This window comes from Pezoporus flaviventris, unplaced genomic scaffold (genome assembly GCF_033815535.1).
Source record: "Pezoporus flaviventris isolate CSIRO_AGI_PZ_B2104156 unplaced genomic scaffold, CSIRO_AGI_Pfla_v1 ptg000108l, whole genome shotgun sequence".
Lineage (NCBI taxonomy): Eukaryota > Metazoa > Chordata > Aves > Psittaciformes > Psittacidae > Pezoporus > Pezoporus flaviventris.
This window is the reverse complement of record NW_026892656.1, coordinates 103,378-122,099: the sequence shown is the minus strand read 5'-3', so window position 1 is coordinate 122,099 and position 18,722 is coordinate 103,378. Positions and strand designations below refer to the sequence as shown.

Below are 18,722 nucleotides of genomic sequence, written 5' to 3'. Positions count from 1 at the left end.
CTCCTTGTAGTGCTTGAAATATGGTAGCACATGACATACTTCTTGGCTTTAATCTGTTGAAATGGCCTTCTTGACAACCTTTTGAACAGTTTGAGCATTCCAGCTTACATAGCTTATATAGGAATTGCAATAGTGTTAAGCAAGAGGAAGGCAACCGGAGTGCTACAAAAGAACATTTTAGCACAAGTCATTTTATTAGTACACTGAAAAGACAAGATCTACTTCATTACAGTACAAGAAGCACATCAAACTGCCTGTGCTCCTCTTGAAGAAGCCAGCCAAACAGCTTATTTGTTTGGAGGTGGCATTGGCTGATTGCAGGTGCCTTCATTCACTTTTTCAGAGAAGTGGCTTTCTCTACCGGGACAACTTCTGGATAAAACTTCAGGCACAGATATGAACTACATTCAGGCATGACAGGAAAGTCAAGGCCACATCTTTCCTACTAGATTGCTGTCTCCAGAGAATAATGCAGGTTAAATCACTCCCCGTACAAATAATGGGAAAATTTCATCCTTCGTTTGTGCTTCACACTCTGCTTACAAATTACGAGGAAGTTACACAATCTAAAGGCCTGCCAGTGTTGCTACCCATCAACAGCTTGGCTTATTTTATGCACTGCCAAATGATTTATCTCTTCTGACAGGGGACCTAGTGGTTGTCACCTATGCCTTCAACTACTGTAATGCATTTTCTATCAGTCTACGCAGTAAACCTAGACAGCAATGAAACTGAGAGCAACATTTGGCAGCTCAGTGTTACAGAGTACTCCTTCCAGGAATCCACACCACCAGCCATTTTCAGTCAGCAAAACCTGACACTGACACCCTCATTTATCAGTTGTCAGAGTGGGTTGCAAAAACCATTTATTTTACTCCTCCATGTGCCAGTGAACACAGGACAGTTACACTGCAAGTGCTGGCACCCAGAAAAGGTGTGTTTTCTCTGCTCTGCCTGCGCCAATGCTTCCTCTAAACTCTGCAAATCTGCCATTACCTCGCACGCAGGAGGTTTTCACTACACATTCACCATGCCCCACATGTAGTTGCAGTAATTTCTCACCATGCCTCTCGTGTAGGTGCAGGGATTTCTTCAGTGTGTCAAGCCAGCCCTGGGAGGAGTGAAGGGCGCTGTGGAGACACGGGCACTGACCTCCTGGGAACAGCTGCCTCTGCATAGGCCTCCCTGGAGAAACTGCTGGTGTGGAACCCAGAGCTCAGAAAGGCACCTGCCCACTTTGGAAAGGCACCCACCCACTGGAAGCACCCACCTCGGATTCCCCACCCTGCAGTAGGAGCCCCGTGCTGCCTGTGCGGGGGCTGCAGCACCCAGCTGCCAGGGCCACGCAGAGCTAGGGAAGGGCAAACCCACCCCACTTCTTTACAGCGTCACTCATCACAGTGGGCTGCGGCGGTGGGGCTCTCTGTCGGGGCGGTGCTGCGGCCGCGCTGACACTAGGTGGGGCAGTCGGCTAGGCGGCGGGGGAGGAGGAGGCGGAGGAGGTCCAGGTCACAGCATCGCCTTCTCTCCGGTTCCCGTCTCAAATGAAATACCACCCCCCAGCCTTTACAAATCCATCCAGTATTTAACTGGAACAGCTCCAGGCTGCCTTATTTTATGGGAAGACAAGGCCATGCCTTTGATGTCCGGATAAAGTTGTGCAAGACAGCTTTTATTTGAGATACATGTCTGAATAATACCTGTTACAGTCAGTTATGACTGACTTTTTCTCCCCTAATCTCGAGCATGCATTCAAAGACAGTTGCAATTCCAGACATTTGGAAAGGAAAAATATAACCCATTTCCCCAGGAGCTCTCAAATATCTTCACACACAGTTCGCATTTTCTCCTAAACTTGTACTTCGCCAATTTAGGGAGGAGGGAGCTCTGGGTTGAAGAACTGAAGTCACAAAGCAGTTTTTCAACAGCAGTGAGTTTTTGGGGTGCTGGTGAAGCAAAAAAAAAAAAAAAAACAATTGAAGTTCTTTCAGGAAGTAATTTTAACCAGTTGCAGATGAATTTAAGCCAAGTCACAGTAACCAGGTGCTCGCCTGTGCTTTCAAGCCTCGAGAAAGTGTGTGAAGAACTGGAGGAGCGCTGCTGTAAAGGAGGTGAGGAGACAGAGGGCAGCAGCTACAAGCAGGACAGCAATGACTGTATTGCCTCTCACCACACCTACAACCACAGTTATTTCTCCTTTCACCAGCAGCAAAAGGGACAGAAGAGAAAGTGAAAATCGGTTAAAACAGCAGCCAGCAGTGATGGCCAAATCAGGATGCCAGACAATAATTTAGCAAGCAGGATGTTTGCTTGAGATTTCAGATGTTAAATATATACTGACTACCTGGGGAATTAGTCATAGCTTTCCATATTCATACATCACACAAGCCTGCTAAAACCTCATGCAATGAACTTTCCAGGGGAGGAGGGAGGCATGAGCACAGCCAGGCAGTGAGACCAGCACCTCTCACCTCCTGTCTCCTGCTATAGACCACTCTGTTCCCTTTTCAAGGCAATGGCAACGGCAATGTGGGCACAGACTGATAGTGCAAGCTTGGGCCTGGGAAAACACCATTCTCTAGGAGCCACTGAAGGTCAGAAACTATCTCCTCGCTCCTTGTTTCAAAGTTCTTCAAAACAATCCCAAATCCAGCCCAATCCCTACTTCTTTGCAAGGACTGTGGTGATTGCTGCTTCTTGTGTTCACCCAGCACAGGTGAGAATAGCAGAAACATGTATGTGTGCATAGGAGGAGCCAAACCCTGACTCTGTTTAGAATGTCATAAATATTATAACCTATGTTATGAAATATTTATGTTTTCAACAAAAGTTCAAAAGAAATGCACTTCTCTCTACCACCCCCTGTCCCTGATTATGATTTTTTTTGTCAATGGATCTAAAAGAAGCAGAATACAAGGCTGGATGTTCCTTTTGTTTGTACTTCTGCACTTTTAGAAAAGAAGAAATTGGAGAGGAATGAGCAAGGAAGAAAAAATGTAACTTATACACAGCTGACTGTAACTGTACTAGTGACTAATCCACATAGTTTAAAATGTGATATCTGGCTGTGAGTTGGGCCAAATCTATAAAGGGTGTTAAAGTTTCCTGGAAAGTGTTTTGCAGTGTGTATGGAGCCATGCAGAATAATTTTCTATAGCTTAGAACTGTTCTTCTTGAGAAAGTGTTGCTTTTCAATATGTGTACCAGACATTAAGCACTGCTGGTATTTTACTGGGGAACAAGGCAGATTCAAACCGAAACCCCATCACTGTCTGTTCCCAGGGGAGGTACCAGTTGTGCCATGTGAACAGCTTGGAGCAGGTTCTAGGAGCCCACTCCTTGTGATTGAGCCAAGAGATTAATGTGCAGAGGCAAAGAAATGGGAACCTAAGATTTTACTGCAGCACTCCCTCAAGTAAAAACGCCTCATCAGGTTTGCTTCTGCATCCCTTGTCACATCAGTCATGTAGCCCTTGTAAATGATAAAACCATCTAGATTTGACAAGTAACAAGGAAGCCAATCTCTCTGTATTTCTGTGTATTTCTTTGTATATGCTGACTTTTATCTCACTCCAGTTTATATTCACTGTGGCAAGAAAGAATCTCAGCAATGTATAGGCAGATCAGGGGGAATGCGATCCAGAGAAAGATGTTTCTTAAAGGTGGTTTGAGCTTCACCACACACAACAAAGCAGGAAAGTAACTTCTCCCATTAGTTACCACAAGCCCCTTCACAACCATGCTACTGCCACATACTCTCGCACTGCCCTTCTCCTGCAACACGTGCTCCTGAGGGGGCTGCAGCCCCCAAGATGAAATGTGTACTGCTGGGAGAAGTGTCAGTGTGTGCTCACCTCTCCCAGTGAGACTAGGAGGAGAGTGGCTCCTGCTGAGCCTGCAAACCTCCCTGCCTGAGCCCCACAAGTGTGGCAAGAGGAGCTTAGAATAAAGAACAGATTTCCTTGTATCTGAAGTTCTGCTATCTATCTCACTCTTCTTCAGCCTTTTGCTGACTCGTATATTCACTGCCATTAGGGAAAAGAAAGGCAGTTAGTATGATTTTACCACTAGGTTTCTGCTTTTATCTGGGTGTTGCAGAGGAGAAAGTTGGAATTTATGAAATCTATAGGTTCAGAAATATGGCAGATGAAAGAACACAAGCAATGTTTACCTTAGGTCTCATGACTTTTAGCCACAGTATAGCAGTGGCCGACTCAGGCTTATCCCAGGGTTATCCTGGACTTAATTTTTCAGAGGAACTCTCTTGCTGACGGCAGGCACTGTTCAGCCATTCAAAAGCTACAGCCTCTCTCTTGAGGAGAATAAAAATTAGAAACAAGATCTTATACTGCGTGCTCTGGTAAATACTATGCCCTGCTCTTATATTTACAGAGCACTTGAGTCTTTTAAGAATTTTCAGATAATAGCCATTAAATCCTTGTAGCAGTTATCTTTATGTCATGGAGAACAAAAAACAGACACCTGAAATTTAAACTGACCCATGTGATCTTCAGGTTACGCGGCAGAGCAAGGATGTAACCTTGCAGAGGTTCCTGCTGTTCACCCCTAAGCTTAATCTCCTGCACTGCTTGCAAAAATAGCAAACGACAGCCTCAAATATGCTGCAAATACGTTCTTTCAGTTGCAGCTTCAGGACAGCTTGGCTTCTGGCAGCAGACCTCATTAAAGGACATCTCCCTCTCTAGATGCCAAATGTCTCCATGCATGTGATGCTCTGTACCCATTCTCTACAAGATCTGCTTCTTAGTAGTGCTTTGAGTGTTTGATCTGCACTTAAGGTGAGAATTCATCCTGTATACAGGCATGTTTGGCATATAGCTGTGGCTGTGGCTCTCAAGAACTGCTGCTACTGTGGAAATTAACAGAATTAGTCTATAGTGAGGGACGCAACTCATAACCAAGATTCCTATTACATCATACGTGCAACAGCCTGCAGGGTATTGCTGAATCATGCACCAAAACATCCTGTGACAGTGCAGAATGCTGCAGGCACCACGTAAGCGAAACACCATTTAGGGTGAAAAGACTTGTGTTTGTTATCTTCCAGTGGCAGACTAGTGCGAGAGTGTTAAAATACTGTATTAAGTTAGTTGTTATAGGAAAGGGAGAAGAATGATGCTTCAGAGTTATATGTCCACTAAAATTGAAGTTTGGATAGTATGCATTCAGAAATAATTTTATTTTCCAGTAATGACAATATGCAATATCACGTAAGAAATGAAATTGAAAAATTGATCTTATTTTTCAAATACAGGATAGCTTCAATATTAAAATTAACATATAAATTTAGCATCAATTTTATTTCCTCACTCACGTCTGCTGAGTAAATGCACATAAAGAATGAATCACTGAAACAGTATACTGAGGGAATCAAAGTCATTTTTCAAAGATGTCAGCACAAATGTGAGGTGAACCTGTTCACCAAGCATCTAACAAATGTTGCAGAGGTGGCCCTTCAGACCCATAAGGAGGGAAAGTCAGGGACCCCCAAGGGGAGCAGCACAGCCACTAGCAAAGGCAAGGCAGGGGGGAGATGGGGCAAGAAATTCCCATTGCATGGTGCTTACCCTCCACCCTGACTCTTCCCTTGTCTACGGGCATGTGATCTGCTGGAGAGCATGAGCATCGCATTAGGCTCTCCCCAGCATTCCTCTGGGGGAGAAATTACTGTTACTGTTTATGTCATCGTCAGCCTTATTTACTGTGTCACAGCTAGAGGTTAGCCAGCAGGGATTAAGCAGCATGCCTGCGGGGCAGCAGGCAGCCTCTGCAGAGCCCACTGCCCCGGTCTCTGCTAGGCCAATGACAAGCAGAGCTATAGGCATGAAGGGTTTCCCATGACATTACCATCGGTTTTGCGTGCACACAGGAGAGCTGACAGTGAAATCACCACCCTCACAGGAGAAAAAGCAGCCCCAGGCCATTCCAGAGAGGCACCCAGCAGCTGCTCAGCCAGGAGCAGGAACTGTGCACAGGGCAATGGATGAAGCTCTATTGCTCCAAGAGAGCCACACCGGATTGACCAAACCCACAAAATAAAAAAGAGAGAATAAAAGGACCCCTTGGTTTCTGGGCTTCAGCAGAGACTCAGACAGGCTCAAGCCATCTTTCTGGATGCTTAGATGCGCTTTTTTCCTCTGGGACTTTCTGACCATCAATGCATACAACTTTATTTCCCTCACCTACACGTTTCAGCTCTTTCACAGCATGGAGCATTTGCTCCGGAAAAAGGAAATACCCTTTCTTACCACAAGATGGAGCTGGAAAACTCAGGGTTTGGGAGCGGTGGGCACTGGCCTTCCCCCGGAGTCTCGGGAAAGGATGCTGCATCGGGCGGGCCCTGGACCAGCTCTGCTGCTGCCATCTGCGCAGACCCCGCTCAAAGCACGGGCTGAGATAAAATGGGGCCCCCAGGGCACAAAAGGGGCTCTCTCCCCAAGGTTGCCCTTGCTGCAAGAGTGGTAGCGGGTTATGGGCATCCCGCATGGTGAGGGACTGCTGGAGGTCCCTGCTCGGTGTCCTGCCAGCACAGCAAGGCATCCTTGCTGTGGCAGCTGGAGGTGAGAAATCACATTGGCCTGTAGTACCAGCCTGGAAATACAGCTGGGTGGATACAGCGTGAGCACAGTCATTGTTCAGCATCAAAACTTGCCTTGTTGATCTTGAACACATTTAGGTTTAGTTTATCGCAAAAGGAAAAAGAAAAAAGCGTGATTTTGAATTGAGTCAAAAGGTATAACAGGACAAGGATTATTTTAACCCGTTTGATTTTTCAGAACACAGTTTATCAAAAAAAGACCTAATTAAAAAAAAATCTGCATAATCGTTCATTTCACTTTAGCCAAGAGTCACCTTTCTTTGAGAGATGTGTCCCAATTCCAAGGTGCCAAAATTCTGTTTTTTGGAAGCCCACAGCCAATAGTGTGTCACTATGAACGGTGGCGGGCACTACTGTTTGGTCTTTCTGGTGGAGATGGTTCACGTTCTGTAGCAAAAACAGCAAGAAAAGAAAAATATTCAATTCAGTGCATAGGGATGCCTGTGCAGAGGTATCTGCTGGAGGAAAACCGCCTTGGTGAGTGAGCTCAAAAACAGCTCCTGGATCTATCTACTCTTACCTACCCTTTGATGCTTAATTTCTCCATGATGTTGGAACACAGTATTTTTGCTGCCTCATCCCCTTTCTGCTTGTAAGATAAAGACTATGTTACCTCTTACTTTTCTTTCTGGAATGGCTGGAAGATTAATTTGTTTACAAGTGCCACTTGAGTGCAGGCAAGTCTGTCAGTACAAAATCGTAATTCTGTGTTTATGAAAATTCCAGATGTTCTCATATTTACGCTTTCATTAGGGAATACAGGTTTTTTTTATTCCTTCCCCGTTTTTATGTCTTTGCTCTGTAGTGTTACCAGTAAATTGCTTTTCTGAACAGGTTAGAAAATTATGCAAGAAAAAGTATCTTTCTGTTACTTTATCCCCTAAGGAAAATAAAATCCTTATTTTACTCTCCTTTTTGTGCATGTTCAGTACACTTATAAAATGGAGGATTCACTAGGTGCACAAACCTTACAAAATATGAAATGCCAAATGAGAACACAGGCATTCATATCAGCAGTGACACCAGATAACATGCTTGATACATATTACACCTTTATAAGCCCATCTGCACTACAGCCCAAATTCAGGGCAACCTCAATTGTTTTTGAGGTGAGGGACTATTCATATACCTGACAGGCCTGACAGCCATTTCATCTGCATTCAGTGGTGCATTTTGGAAAAGCCAAATGTCAAGCAGATGCAGTCACTTGTGAACATTGAAAAAATGGCACTAAAACCTTAACAAACTTCCAAGTGGACAATTAGTTTAGTGGCATTCCTCATCAGAAGCAATTCGTAATATTACTCTGACACACATAAGATATGCAGTGTAATCAGTGCATGCAAACATGCAATAAATTGTTCAAAGCATTACTTTTCTAGAGTAAGGGAAGTTGCCATTTGGCTAAAGATTATTTTAAAGAAATGTCTGCTATTACATCCTATTTATTTTTTTTCTACTTCTATATTACAGGAAAGAAAAATGCTTCTGAAGCATTTGGAGAGCCTGTGTTTCTGCTTGTTGTGGCTGTAGCAAGCTCTGCTTTACTCAGGTGAGCTTGGAAATGCCTGCAGTACATACTCAAGACAACTCAGCTTCCCTGATGACAGCATTTGCCTTATCTCAGCTGCAAGCTACAAGGCAGAGAAGCAGAACCTGGATTTGGAAATAGAAGCTTCCTTTGGCTGCAGCTGCTGGAGCTGGACATTTTAACCCCAGCTGAGGACTAGGCAGCTCTCTATCTTCAGAAGTGCTATTTGCCCAGTATAAATGACATAAACCAAGATCAACATCTTAGTTTATTTTTCTAGAGTCCTTAGCATGCTACATTAACCTGACAATGCTTAATCTGGTGTTCATTTCACAATACACTTCATGCAATTCACAGCTGTAATTGGTTTTACACTGACGTTACACATTTCGACCTAGCAATGGGAAAAGAATAACTCTCAGTAATATTTCTCTGAAAAGCGTCCAAGCGCAAATAGCACAGAGGCAGGTCATGCTAGTTTCATGTGCATATTTCTTTCTTCTGCTTTTCTTCCACTGCAACAATGATCACTGGCATAAGATTGTAGTCATTGATTTAGTCCATTTGCAATTGAACTACGTTTGTTTGATTTCTTGTGTCCTGAGTAGTTCTCTCTTATAAAACAGCATTCAAGTATTCTAGTTTAACATCCCCATTTTTCTGAGTTAAGGAACAAAGTAGACCTTGGGTTTCTGTTTCCATTATGAGCCTTCCAGAGTCCCATAACTGATAGCCATTAAGTCTTCCTTTGTAACACACACTCAGCACTAAAGCCAGAGTATTGCTTTTTGGCATTATCCAGTGAAGTGCAAGAAATTAAATAAGTTATGTCTTTATTGCTGTAGTACGATACCAAGCAAAGTCACTTTTTAATACAATTGCAAGGGTTTTTCAGAGTACTTGTCCCTTCTCTTAGGGCCCAGTAGTTCAGCTGCACTGCAAGTTATCACTTTTCTATCGCATTTCAAATGTCAGCCTAAGAAGATGTGTTGAGTATTCTTGAGTCTGAAGAATCAGACCTTTCATCATACTCATCTTCTGTGTATATCGGTTGCTTAGACACAATAGGACACCCGTCATCAGGGATTGAGATCCTAGGATCTTCTGAAGAGCGGGAAGGAAGGACAGGCGAGCTTCGGAAAACGCTGGCTGAGTTGCTAGAGAAAGGACTGACGTACTGGGACCGCAGCTGGTACTGCTGCTGCAGTGTCATCGTGTTCCACAGGGTAACATCGTTGGGCAGGAACGGGCTAGACTGGTTTCTTGCCAAAGTGTTCCTCAGCATCAGCGGGTAGCGTGGTGGCTGAGGGAAGGGGTGCTGCAAAGGTACGGCTAGAGGGTTTGGCACGACATTACTGGAATCAGCAGAGAACCTCAGTGTGTCTGGAACCCTAAACGCTGAGCCCACAGACCACTTGGAAGAGGAAATAGGGTACGAACTCAGTGTGTGCTCAAAAATGTGCCCACTAGAAGGCAAGACAAGGCCATCAGACTCTGCAGTAGTTCTCTCCCCACTGGCCACTGAAGACCGACTGGACAGGAGAACCTCTACAGCACTCACTAGATCACCGCCGCACCCCTTCAGGATCAACTCCAGCACAGTTGGCTTTTGGTTAGGGAAGATCTTTTTCAAGACTTCAAGCGGAGGTCTGTTCGCTTTCAAACTGAAAGGTAAAGAAACTGTCCCAGAGGGACCTTCTATCAGGAGGTGGTTCTGCTCCGGGTGGTACTTGGGGCTCTCTGGACGGTTCTCTGTGCTCCCACCATTTTTCTGAACTGCGTAACCAACCTCATCCACTGAAACTATTTCAGGGCTTTCAGGGGTGAAGCAACTTTTGGTTTTAGTCATGTCTGGGGAACTCCTTTGGTCTGCATCTTTGTCACTGTAGGTCTCGGCATTGTCTGCTCCACTGGCATCGCCCAGTCGCTCCTCATTCATGTCTGCAAAGAGAAGGCAGGGAAGTTAAAATCAAGTTGAGGCCAAAGGCTTTTACAGACATTTGAGGATAAAGTCTTCTTAAAGTGAACAGAGCGGGTTGCTAGGGAGAAAAAAAATAATTTAGAAAGGTGTTTTTCACAGAGATCCTGCTAAAATTAAGGGAGGTTTGCAACATCTCATGAGAACAAAACTGCAAAAGAATAACACAGCTTGGTCCAGACACCTTATGCTGCCTTACAGGTATCTGTCTCATTCTCCCATATACAAGAAAGGAAGCAGTGGTTATTTTTCTGCTGTGTCAAATACACTATCTCAGTCCTCTCTCACTGGTTATGAGGCAGCAATACCTACCCACGTGCAAGCTTTCTCTGAGGAACTTCAGCACTTCCCTCACTCACTGTGAGGAGAAGATATCCAGATGGCACTTGGAAGACCAAAATTCCCTCTGCAAGTTCGACAGCATTGGTGGAACCGCTCCTTCACAGTTAAAGAAGTCTTCAAGTGAACCAGTGTATTCCAGTTCTGGCTCTGCAGAAACTGTTTCCTTCCCCAGCAAGAATCATAGGCTTTTCCTCCAAACCCTGGAGCACAGCTGATGCCTTGGCCCTTTAAAGCACAGAATCTAGAAAAATCTGGTTTGGAGAAGACTTCTGGAAGGCATCTGATCCAGCTCCTGTTCAAAGCAGGAGTCACCCAAGATACAGAGCAGCTTGCTCATGTCCCTACTTCGCTGAGTTTCAAGTAATTTCCAAGGATGCAGACTCCACAACCTCTCTCAGCACTTGTTCCAGGTACCTTGCTTTTTGTGTGCTAAACTAAAAGGCCAAGAGCTGAGTACGGGGCTGAAAACATCTGCTGAACACACTGTCTCCAGATAGACACTCAAAAATCTGATACCCCAAATCTCTGGTCACTTTGGTAACCCTGGGCCAGAGTATGGAAACCTCTGAAATAAGACAGCCTGTCAGAAAGAAGGAAAGTTGGCAGCTTTCAGAGTTTATGTGCAAGAGGGCAATGTACTTGCTTGATGTTGTTCAGAGTTTGCTCCCAAGAACACTGTTCTGCTGGCCTTCCTCATACAGCACAATCATCTCCTTGGGAATCATCAATGTTTGGGGGAAGGGTTGCTGTCCAATTTGCAGCTGACAGAGCCTACTTTAACTGCACAGGGCAATGCTTTTGAACACATATATGTAACAGAATATCTGCAGAAACTAGTACAAATGTTTGCTTGGTTTCCCAAGACCCTGATGACCAGTCCAACTAAATAAATAAGCTATAAGAAGCAAGCAAAGGTTCCCAAAATGTGCTGATGATCACCCCTGATTAACCAAGATGAAACAAACTAAAGATGTGCAAGAAACTGAGACTTGCTGCTACTGCAGACAGTCCTGTCTCCCTCTTGCCCAGGTATGGGCAGGGCCTTTCCCCATGCAGCGGGCTAAGTTTAGCGTTGAACAGATCAGCTCAAGTCAAACTCTTATTAGCACGATTTACCCACCTTGAGAGAAAAGGCAGGGTCTGATTAAGTCAGTGCTGAGCAAGAAACCACTGTGCTTGCCAGAATGTGAGCTGTAAATAAATATGAGATCTTGGCAAAGCACTGCCTAACAGAGAGCACGGCAAAGGGAGGTTCTCCTCATGAGGATGCCTGTGCCAGGCTGAAATGATGGGCTATCCTACAGCTGTGGGATGCTGCGAGTTTGGGCTGTGGAAGATGTGCATGGGAGTAGAGCTGAGGAATACAGATGCCCTTATGAAGATCTTGCCTTTCTCTTTCAGCAGGATAACCTGTTTTGGGTGCTCATTTTTATATTGATTATGCTCTTTGACCCAATGCAAATGGAGAAGCAATAATTATCCATGCTGGTGTATTACAGAAAAGTCAATGTATGTAAGCTCTTCTTCACACACTCAGTGCATCAGTCTTGCCTTAGAGGCCAAAGAGGGATGTGAGAAATATTTGCTATTAGCAAACTGAAAACCTTTTGAGGAGGTGGTAAAACTTCAGCATAGCTCATCCATTATTTGAAAAGAACACGAGGCTCAGAATATCTTTTCCTACTAATCCTTTCTTATAGTCATAATCATGCATTAATTATAAAAGGTGAGATGCTAAGAATAATTCACATCTGAGTGAACGGGCAATTTATACATACAAGCCTTCACAGGCAGTCTGGCAATTGCTAATGACCTTTGTCCTGTCTTGCTGGAGTTAGAAGAGGCATTTAAGGGAGATGATGGTCCTAATTTCCACATAAATAGATTGTACTGTGATACCCAGTACTACCAAATGGACCACTTACTTGCAAGTAGAGCCTATTTCAGAACTACAACCTTTTCCAGTGTATCTTTATGGGCTGATAGCAAATACCACTGGGTAGCAAATGCATGCTAAAACCAAAAACAAAAGTACAAACAAAAATCGGGTTAGGTCTCCCTAATACACTCCCTGATCCTTACAAAATATTATTTTCAAGATAATTCAGGTGTGTTCAGTTTTGAGTAGCCTTAGAAGTATCCTCACCAGGCTTGACTAAAAATTCTCTTCTCACTGAAGTTTGCATCTTTACCACCTGGAGACTGCACAAATCCCGACCCTTAGCCTGGCACAGGAACAGCCCCCTTGTACAGCACAGATCACAGCGGTGCATCTCGCCAGGATGCTGTATGCACACGGTCAGACCCGTAGAACAGAATTTCGGTGGTATAAACCAAAGGCACAAACCAGATGACTCTCCGCTGGTTAACACTGAGTTTGGATGCCGTGATGTTTTATTCTTCTGCCTTTTTGAGAGTGGTTCTTACCGCCGGTGCCGGCTGATGCTTCTCCCCGGGGCTTCAGGAGAGCCAGACGGCTGCGCCTGCTTATCGGGCCTCTTTCCAATGGTTTCCTGCCAGCAGGCCACCTTCCGACCCTGTTTTCCACCCCCTGACACCACATCCGAACCACGGCCACAGCACGGGGAGCACGGGGAAAGCGTGCTCAGGGGCTGTCACCATCCCACCCCCCGGGAACCTTCGAGATCAGGGCTCTGTCTGTGTAAAATGGGCACAAAACAGCAATTGTTGAATAAATGATGATGTGGGATACCAACGATTTTGGTACATCATAAACACCATTATGTGGGCACGGGCACGTAATTGTAGAAATGCTGCTGCATTAATCCCAAATGTTTAGATTTTCAGGTACAAAAATACTAATTTTGTGTTCAGACTGTATGATCCCCTGCGCTTAGCCAAAAGGTTTTGCTGTTTTTTTTTCACCACTCCTAAGTTTCACATTAAGATTGTTCTGGACTTCAAGAAAGAAATTTTGTCCTCAGACATTTTCGTGTTTGTGGGCTTAGAGTGTTTTGTTTTGTGTTGTTTGGCGGGGGTGGGGGGGAGGGAGGGAAGTCGGTTCGTTTGTTTCTGGTTTTGATTTTACTTTGGTTTTGTGTGTGCGTTTTGTAGGGCTTTTTAATTTTTTTTATTATTGTTTGGTTTTCTTTGGGTTTGCGTTTTGTTCGTTTGGGGTTTGGATTTTTTCCCCACACCTTGTATTTCAAATTGCCTGCATTCAGGTATTCACTTTGGCAGCCCTGAGTAAACTAGGAAAATTGTTTTCAGATCGGTATAAACGATGGGGAGTATTCATCAAATAATACTCTTGCAGAAACAGATACATCCCCAGATCTACAGAGATGCAGTCTAAATGCAGGTAGACATGAAATGCAAAACAGTGGGAGAACCGTGCATGCATTTCTCAGGAAAATCTACATTAATAAATAAAGCTGCTACAAATTTGGGGCAGTGTAAATCGCAGCTTTTCCTTGACTATTTATACATTAAGGATCATGAGTCAAACATTGTAAAGCGTCCAAATAAAAATATAACGGGTGACAGAGAGCAGCTGTTCTCTTCAAGTTAATAACTTGTCTGGAAAACTTGGTCTAATACTTTGGAACCGAATTTGCTTCCTTGATATTCCCACCGCTGACTTGCTGTTAAAACAGTTTGCACTTTAATTGTTAGGACAGCATTTTCCACAACAGATTTTCTTGAATCCCCAAAACATCTGCTATTTCCCCTTTTCTACTAGAGCTGTCCGATACCAGAACTAGCATAAAGCCGCATAAATCGAAGGTCGTATAGAACTGACTGGGGGTTGGGGTGCTTTTCTGGTTGGTTGGTGAGTGGGTTTTTTGTTTTTGTTTGTTTGTTTGTTTGTTTGGGTTTTTTGAAATTACTTTCACTCCAGAATTTCTTCCTTATCTGCAAAGGTCTACGGTATTTTGTAGGAAACTGGTCACTGCTCCCAAACTAACACAGAGACTACTGTGTTGCCTTAAGAAGCTGGCTCTGACATTAACAGCAGACTCATAATAGTGTTATATTGTTTACAGGCTGTGACAACTATTACTAAGAGAAATGCTCTCAAGTGGGAGATGAAAGTTCATGAGCACAGCGTCAGGAGGGGGAATAATTCCGGGTTAGCACAGGCGGATACAACAGGGGTAGTTTCTGGGTGCGTTATTTGCCTAAAACAGAACTTTGCAACTTGTCCCACCAAAATGACCAGTTCTGGCAGGAATAACCAGATGTGATTCTACTGCACATCGGGAAATGCCACCTCCGTACTGAAAAAAAACCTCCCATGAGACTTATGTCCAGGTGGAAGGCGGGGCAGAGAGAGAGAAAAGGGGTGAGGAGCTAGGGGAGCAAATAATTGCTGTCTGTTTTGAAGATGTTTTTCAGTAGGGAGAGAAAGAGGAAACCCTGCTGTTCAAAACATGCAGGATGGTTGGAAATAAACAGGTTGTCTGGTTAAACAGTGTCTGGTGGTAGGTGACAGGAGGACCCCCCCAGATCATTTTCTGCTTTGCTCTCGCTTATTCCCATGTTCGTAAGAGCCGGGGACGAGGAATGAAAAACAAAACCAGAAAACACCACAAAAAAAAAAAAAAAACCACCACACACACACATGAAAATACCCAAAACAAAACCACCACCACAAAATACCCCAACTCTGTAACAGTCTGGGACCAGGGACCACTCGGGGCAGGTCTGTGAAGACGGGAGCGCCCAGGGTACCTCGTGCTCTCCAGCCCGGCCTCATCACGGGCAGGGGCCGGCGCGGAGCCGCTGGCCCTGATTTATGGAGATCTCCGTTATCCCCCTCCCAGAAGCTGTTAGCAGAAAGTGCTGACTGGCTGGCAAAGAAAAATCTCTCATCAATACGCTTTGATTGTATTTTGCAAACAAAATGCCTGTTGCTTGGTAACATTTCACTTGAGCCTGACCTTCTCCAAAAGTTATTGCTATCAGATTCGATTTACACTGTCCTCCCGTGATTACTGTAATCTTTTAAGCTGGGAAGTTCATATATCAGGGGGAAGAAAAGTTGGCCGTGCAAGTTAATAGCGCTTCTACCCGCCAGATTTATATCTTGCTGGCGGAGTTTTTGTTTTTACTTTCTGGAAGGAGCTAAGGCGGCTTTCCCCGCCCCCCCCCCCCCCTCCATTTTTCCCCGGTCTCTTCCCTCGCCGCGGTCCCTGGCCCGGATAGTGCCGCGGCGGAAGAGGCTCCGAGCCGCCAAGAGGCTGAAATCAGGGGGAAACCTGGGGGACGGAGACACCCGAACGCCCCGGCCCGAGCGAAGATGCGGGGTATAGGGAAGACAGAGGGCGGGCAGCCGATGCCGATGGCCGGCCAAGGGGAAGCGGGCCCCAGACCACCGCTAAACTCACCGCGCCGGGGGACTGGCCGCGCCAGCGCATCGGGCCCGGCGATGTGTGTTTTCCGGACAGAAGCTGGAGGAGTGGAGCCGCTTTTCGGGGGCCCTGAGGATGCCCTGGCGGCCAGGCTGACTGCACACCGCCCCGCGGGCTCCGGCTGCACGGCGAAGAGCCGTGCGGTGCTCGGGGTTCACCGGGGCACCGGGTGCAGCCGCCGCCTGTCACTAGAGCGGCGGGCAGCAGCCTGCCGGGCATCCTCCCTGGGAAAGGCTGTCGGCTCCCGCCCATGCACGGGGCGTGAGAAGGCCACGGCCGCTCCAGGCCGTTAGTTTTGCGTCCAGAAAAGTGTTACCGGTAGGTCGCACTCAAGAGATGCCGGCCGCGGGCGGCGGTTTCCGGGTCAGCATTACCGACCTGCCAGGACAGTTCTGAACACGGCCCGGCGGGACATGCCAGCCTCGCGGGAGGAAAGCTCTAGCTACCGGGCAGCCCCGCTCACCCCCTCCTGCCCCCGGCCCTCCGTGCCCCTTAGAAACCCTGCTGCTCCCGGCGCCGCTTTTTCCCGGCAGCTCCATACAGAGGTTCTGTCCTGGACGGGGACTCGCAGCCGATGTCCCGGCTGAGAAGCCCGGCTCCCATCGACTCAGCGGGGCCGGGAGAGGCAGAGGGGCGCGATCCACTCGAGACGCTCCCACTTCCCGGCCCGCCTAGGGCAACGGGCCCGGAAACGGCACGTCGGGTAACGGGTCGGCCGTGGTGGTGTTACCAGTGCCCTCCGCTGGTCTCGGTGGCTGCAAACTTCGCGGCTCCTTGCTTTTTAAGAGCGACAAAACGCAACCGTCGGACTTTCCCTCCTTCCCCTTCCCACAGCACCCGTCTGGAAGAAGGGAAAGCTGTCACCTTTCCTTCCCGGAGGCGCTCGTCGGGGTCCCGGCCCTTCCCTCCTCCCCGCGCGCCCTCCCCACCTTGGCCCCACGGCGCCCTGCCCAGCCTCACCTGCCTTAGGGAGCGGCCCCGGGAGCACGGGGGGCGGCTCGGCTGCCCAGCGCAGGGCAGCGGCGGCGGCCAGCTCGGCGGGTGCCCGCGGCGGAGCGGCGCATGTCGGAGGCCCCGTTGGCGGGGCGGGGGGCTCGGCGCTGCCCGGAGGCCCCGGGAGGGCGCGCAGGGAGTCCGGGAGGAGGCTCTCCAGACTCTCGTTGGCCTGCTGCCGGCGAAGCGCCACCTGCGCGGCCATCACCCGCTGCCGCTCGATGATGAGGATGCACTTCTCGCAGGTGCAGTCCTTGAAGCGACAGTAGCGCTTGTGGCCCTTCAGCCAGGACAGCACGCCGTGGTTGCGGCACCGGGCGCACTTGGGCGTCCGCTGCAGCGGAGCCCGCGGCGGCTGCGACACCGGGCCGCCCATGTAGAGGTACGGGGAGCCGTAGCCGTTCATGCCCGCGGGAGGAGCCCGATCGGCTCCGGGGCGGAGAAGGGAGCCGCAGGGGCGGGCGGACGCCTGGACGGCGAAGGAGAGGAGGCGGACGGCTTTGCCCGCGGGCTCCGAGGGGGGCGCCGCCGTAGCCTTGGTCCGGCGGGGTTATCCGCCGCGGTGGCACCTGCGGGCGGAGTGCTGACGCCGGCCGGCGCGACACTGCCTCTTCCCGCACCGCCCTGCTGAGCCCAGCGCCCCTCCGCCCGCCCCCGTCCCCCGCCCGCCCCCCTTCACCACCCGCCGCCACCCTCCTTCCCCGCCGCCGCCGGGGGGATGAGGGAGAGGGAGGAGTGAGGTGTCTGTCCAGCCGTCGGGGGCGGCGGCGCTGCGTGCGCCGTGCCGAGGGGTCGGCACTGATGCCACCCACCCCTCCCACCCCCCCTGCGAAAGAAGCGCCCGGGGCTGGAAGCGAATGGGTCTGCGAGGTTTACACAGGCTCCGACCCTCCGCGCTCTGCCGGGATCTCAAAGCCCAAGACGGGGGGCGTCTGGACCTCGAGCGGGCGTCCCTCGAAAGCCCACGGGAGGCCACGAGCGGCGGCCGGTGTGTGGTTGCTGCCGTGAACCCGTCCGTGTCTCAGCGCTGCGGGAGCTTTAGAGCCCAAAGTGTCATCAAAGTTTTGAGAAGCGGCCCAGGAGCAGGAGCTGCGCGGATAGTGACCCGCGAAGCCGCTGCCACCCCGGCGGCCCTCGCCACGGCCGCTGCCTAAATGCAAGCTGTGGCGATGGAAAGGCACATGCAGCTCAGGGCAAGCTAGACTGCTGGCAACCTATCCGATGTGTGTGATGCAGCGGGTGGTAATTTTCTGTGTCTCCGGACGCGGGAAGGCTTCTCCCTGAAACACGGCAGCGAGAAGTTTAAATCCAAATTCGGTAGTTTACCAATCCGTTTTCCGGTAATATACTACCGAAAAAACGGTATAGGAATACCGGATGGCGAATACGGGGGGACAAATTGCCTGCAAGCGTTTGTCTGCCCGCGCAGCAGTGTTGAGCGGCGCGTCTGGGCTGCTTCTCGGACTTGAACCCGTTTCGCTGCCCCAAGATCGCCCCTGCTTTTCTCTGGCATCTCTCCACTGTAACCGCTACACGAAATAAACCGTTTAACGAGGGTACTTAATTAGAAAATCAGATTTAAAAATGGGGAAGCATTTCGCTGGAGAGAAGCCCAGCGTGAAGGTATTTGCTTTATAATTCATCACTTGGCTCTTTGCTAATTACTTTTCTGCTTCTAGGGAGAAAGCGACTCGGGGAGATCTTTCCCCCCACGACTGTGTGCGGGATGAGAGGGAGGATGAGCGCCCATCGGCTAAGCGCACCGAGGCGGGAGGCGGATCGTTCATGTGCTGGGAACGGCCCGTTTTCCCGCAGCGCCAGTGGGACCTCCTGATCCTCCCTGCCGGGGAGCGTGCACTGTACACGTAGAGTCCCGCATCCCGC

At 48.3% G+C, this 18,722-nt stretch overlaps 1 protein-coding gene across 1 annotated transcript; it reads right to left on the bottom strand.

Moving 5' to 3' along the window:
- Positions 1 to 8,405: 8,405 nt before the first annotated feature.
- Positions 8,406 to 17,468, bottom strand: DMRT3 (doublesex and mab-3 related transcription factor 3). Its single transcript, XM_061477767.1, has 2 exons — positions 16,806 to 17,468; positions 8,406 to 10,091 (listed from the first exon to the last, which is right to left on the bottom strand). Exons 1-2 carry the CDS (start codon positions 17,242 to 17,244, stop codon positions 9,127 to 9,129), a joined length of 1,404 nt encoding a protein of 467 aa, XP_061333751.1. The 5' UTR covers positions 17,245 to 17,468; the 3' UTR covers positions 8,406 to 9,126.
- Positions 17,469 to 18,722: the final 1,254 nt, after the last annotated feature.

Coding starts and splice junctions, on each gene's coding strand:
- DMRT3 (XM_061477767.1), bottom strand. CDS start 17,244: ATGAACGGCTACGGCTCCCCGTACCTCTACATGGGCGGCCCGGTGTCG. Junction 10,092..16,805: donor GGGGCCGCTCCCTAAGGCAG/GTGAGGCTGGGC, acceptor TTCTCTTTGCAG/ACATGAATGAGGAGCGACTG.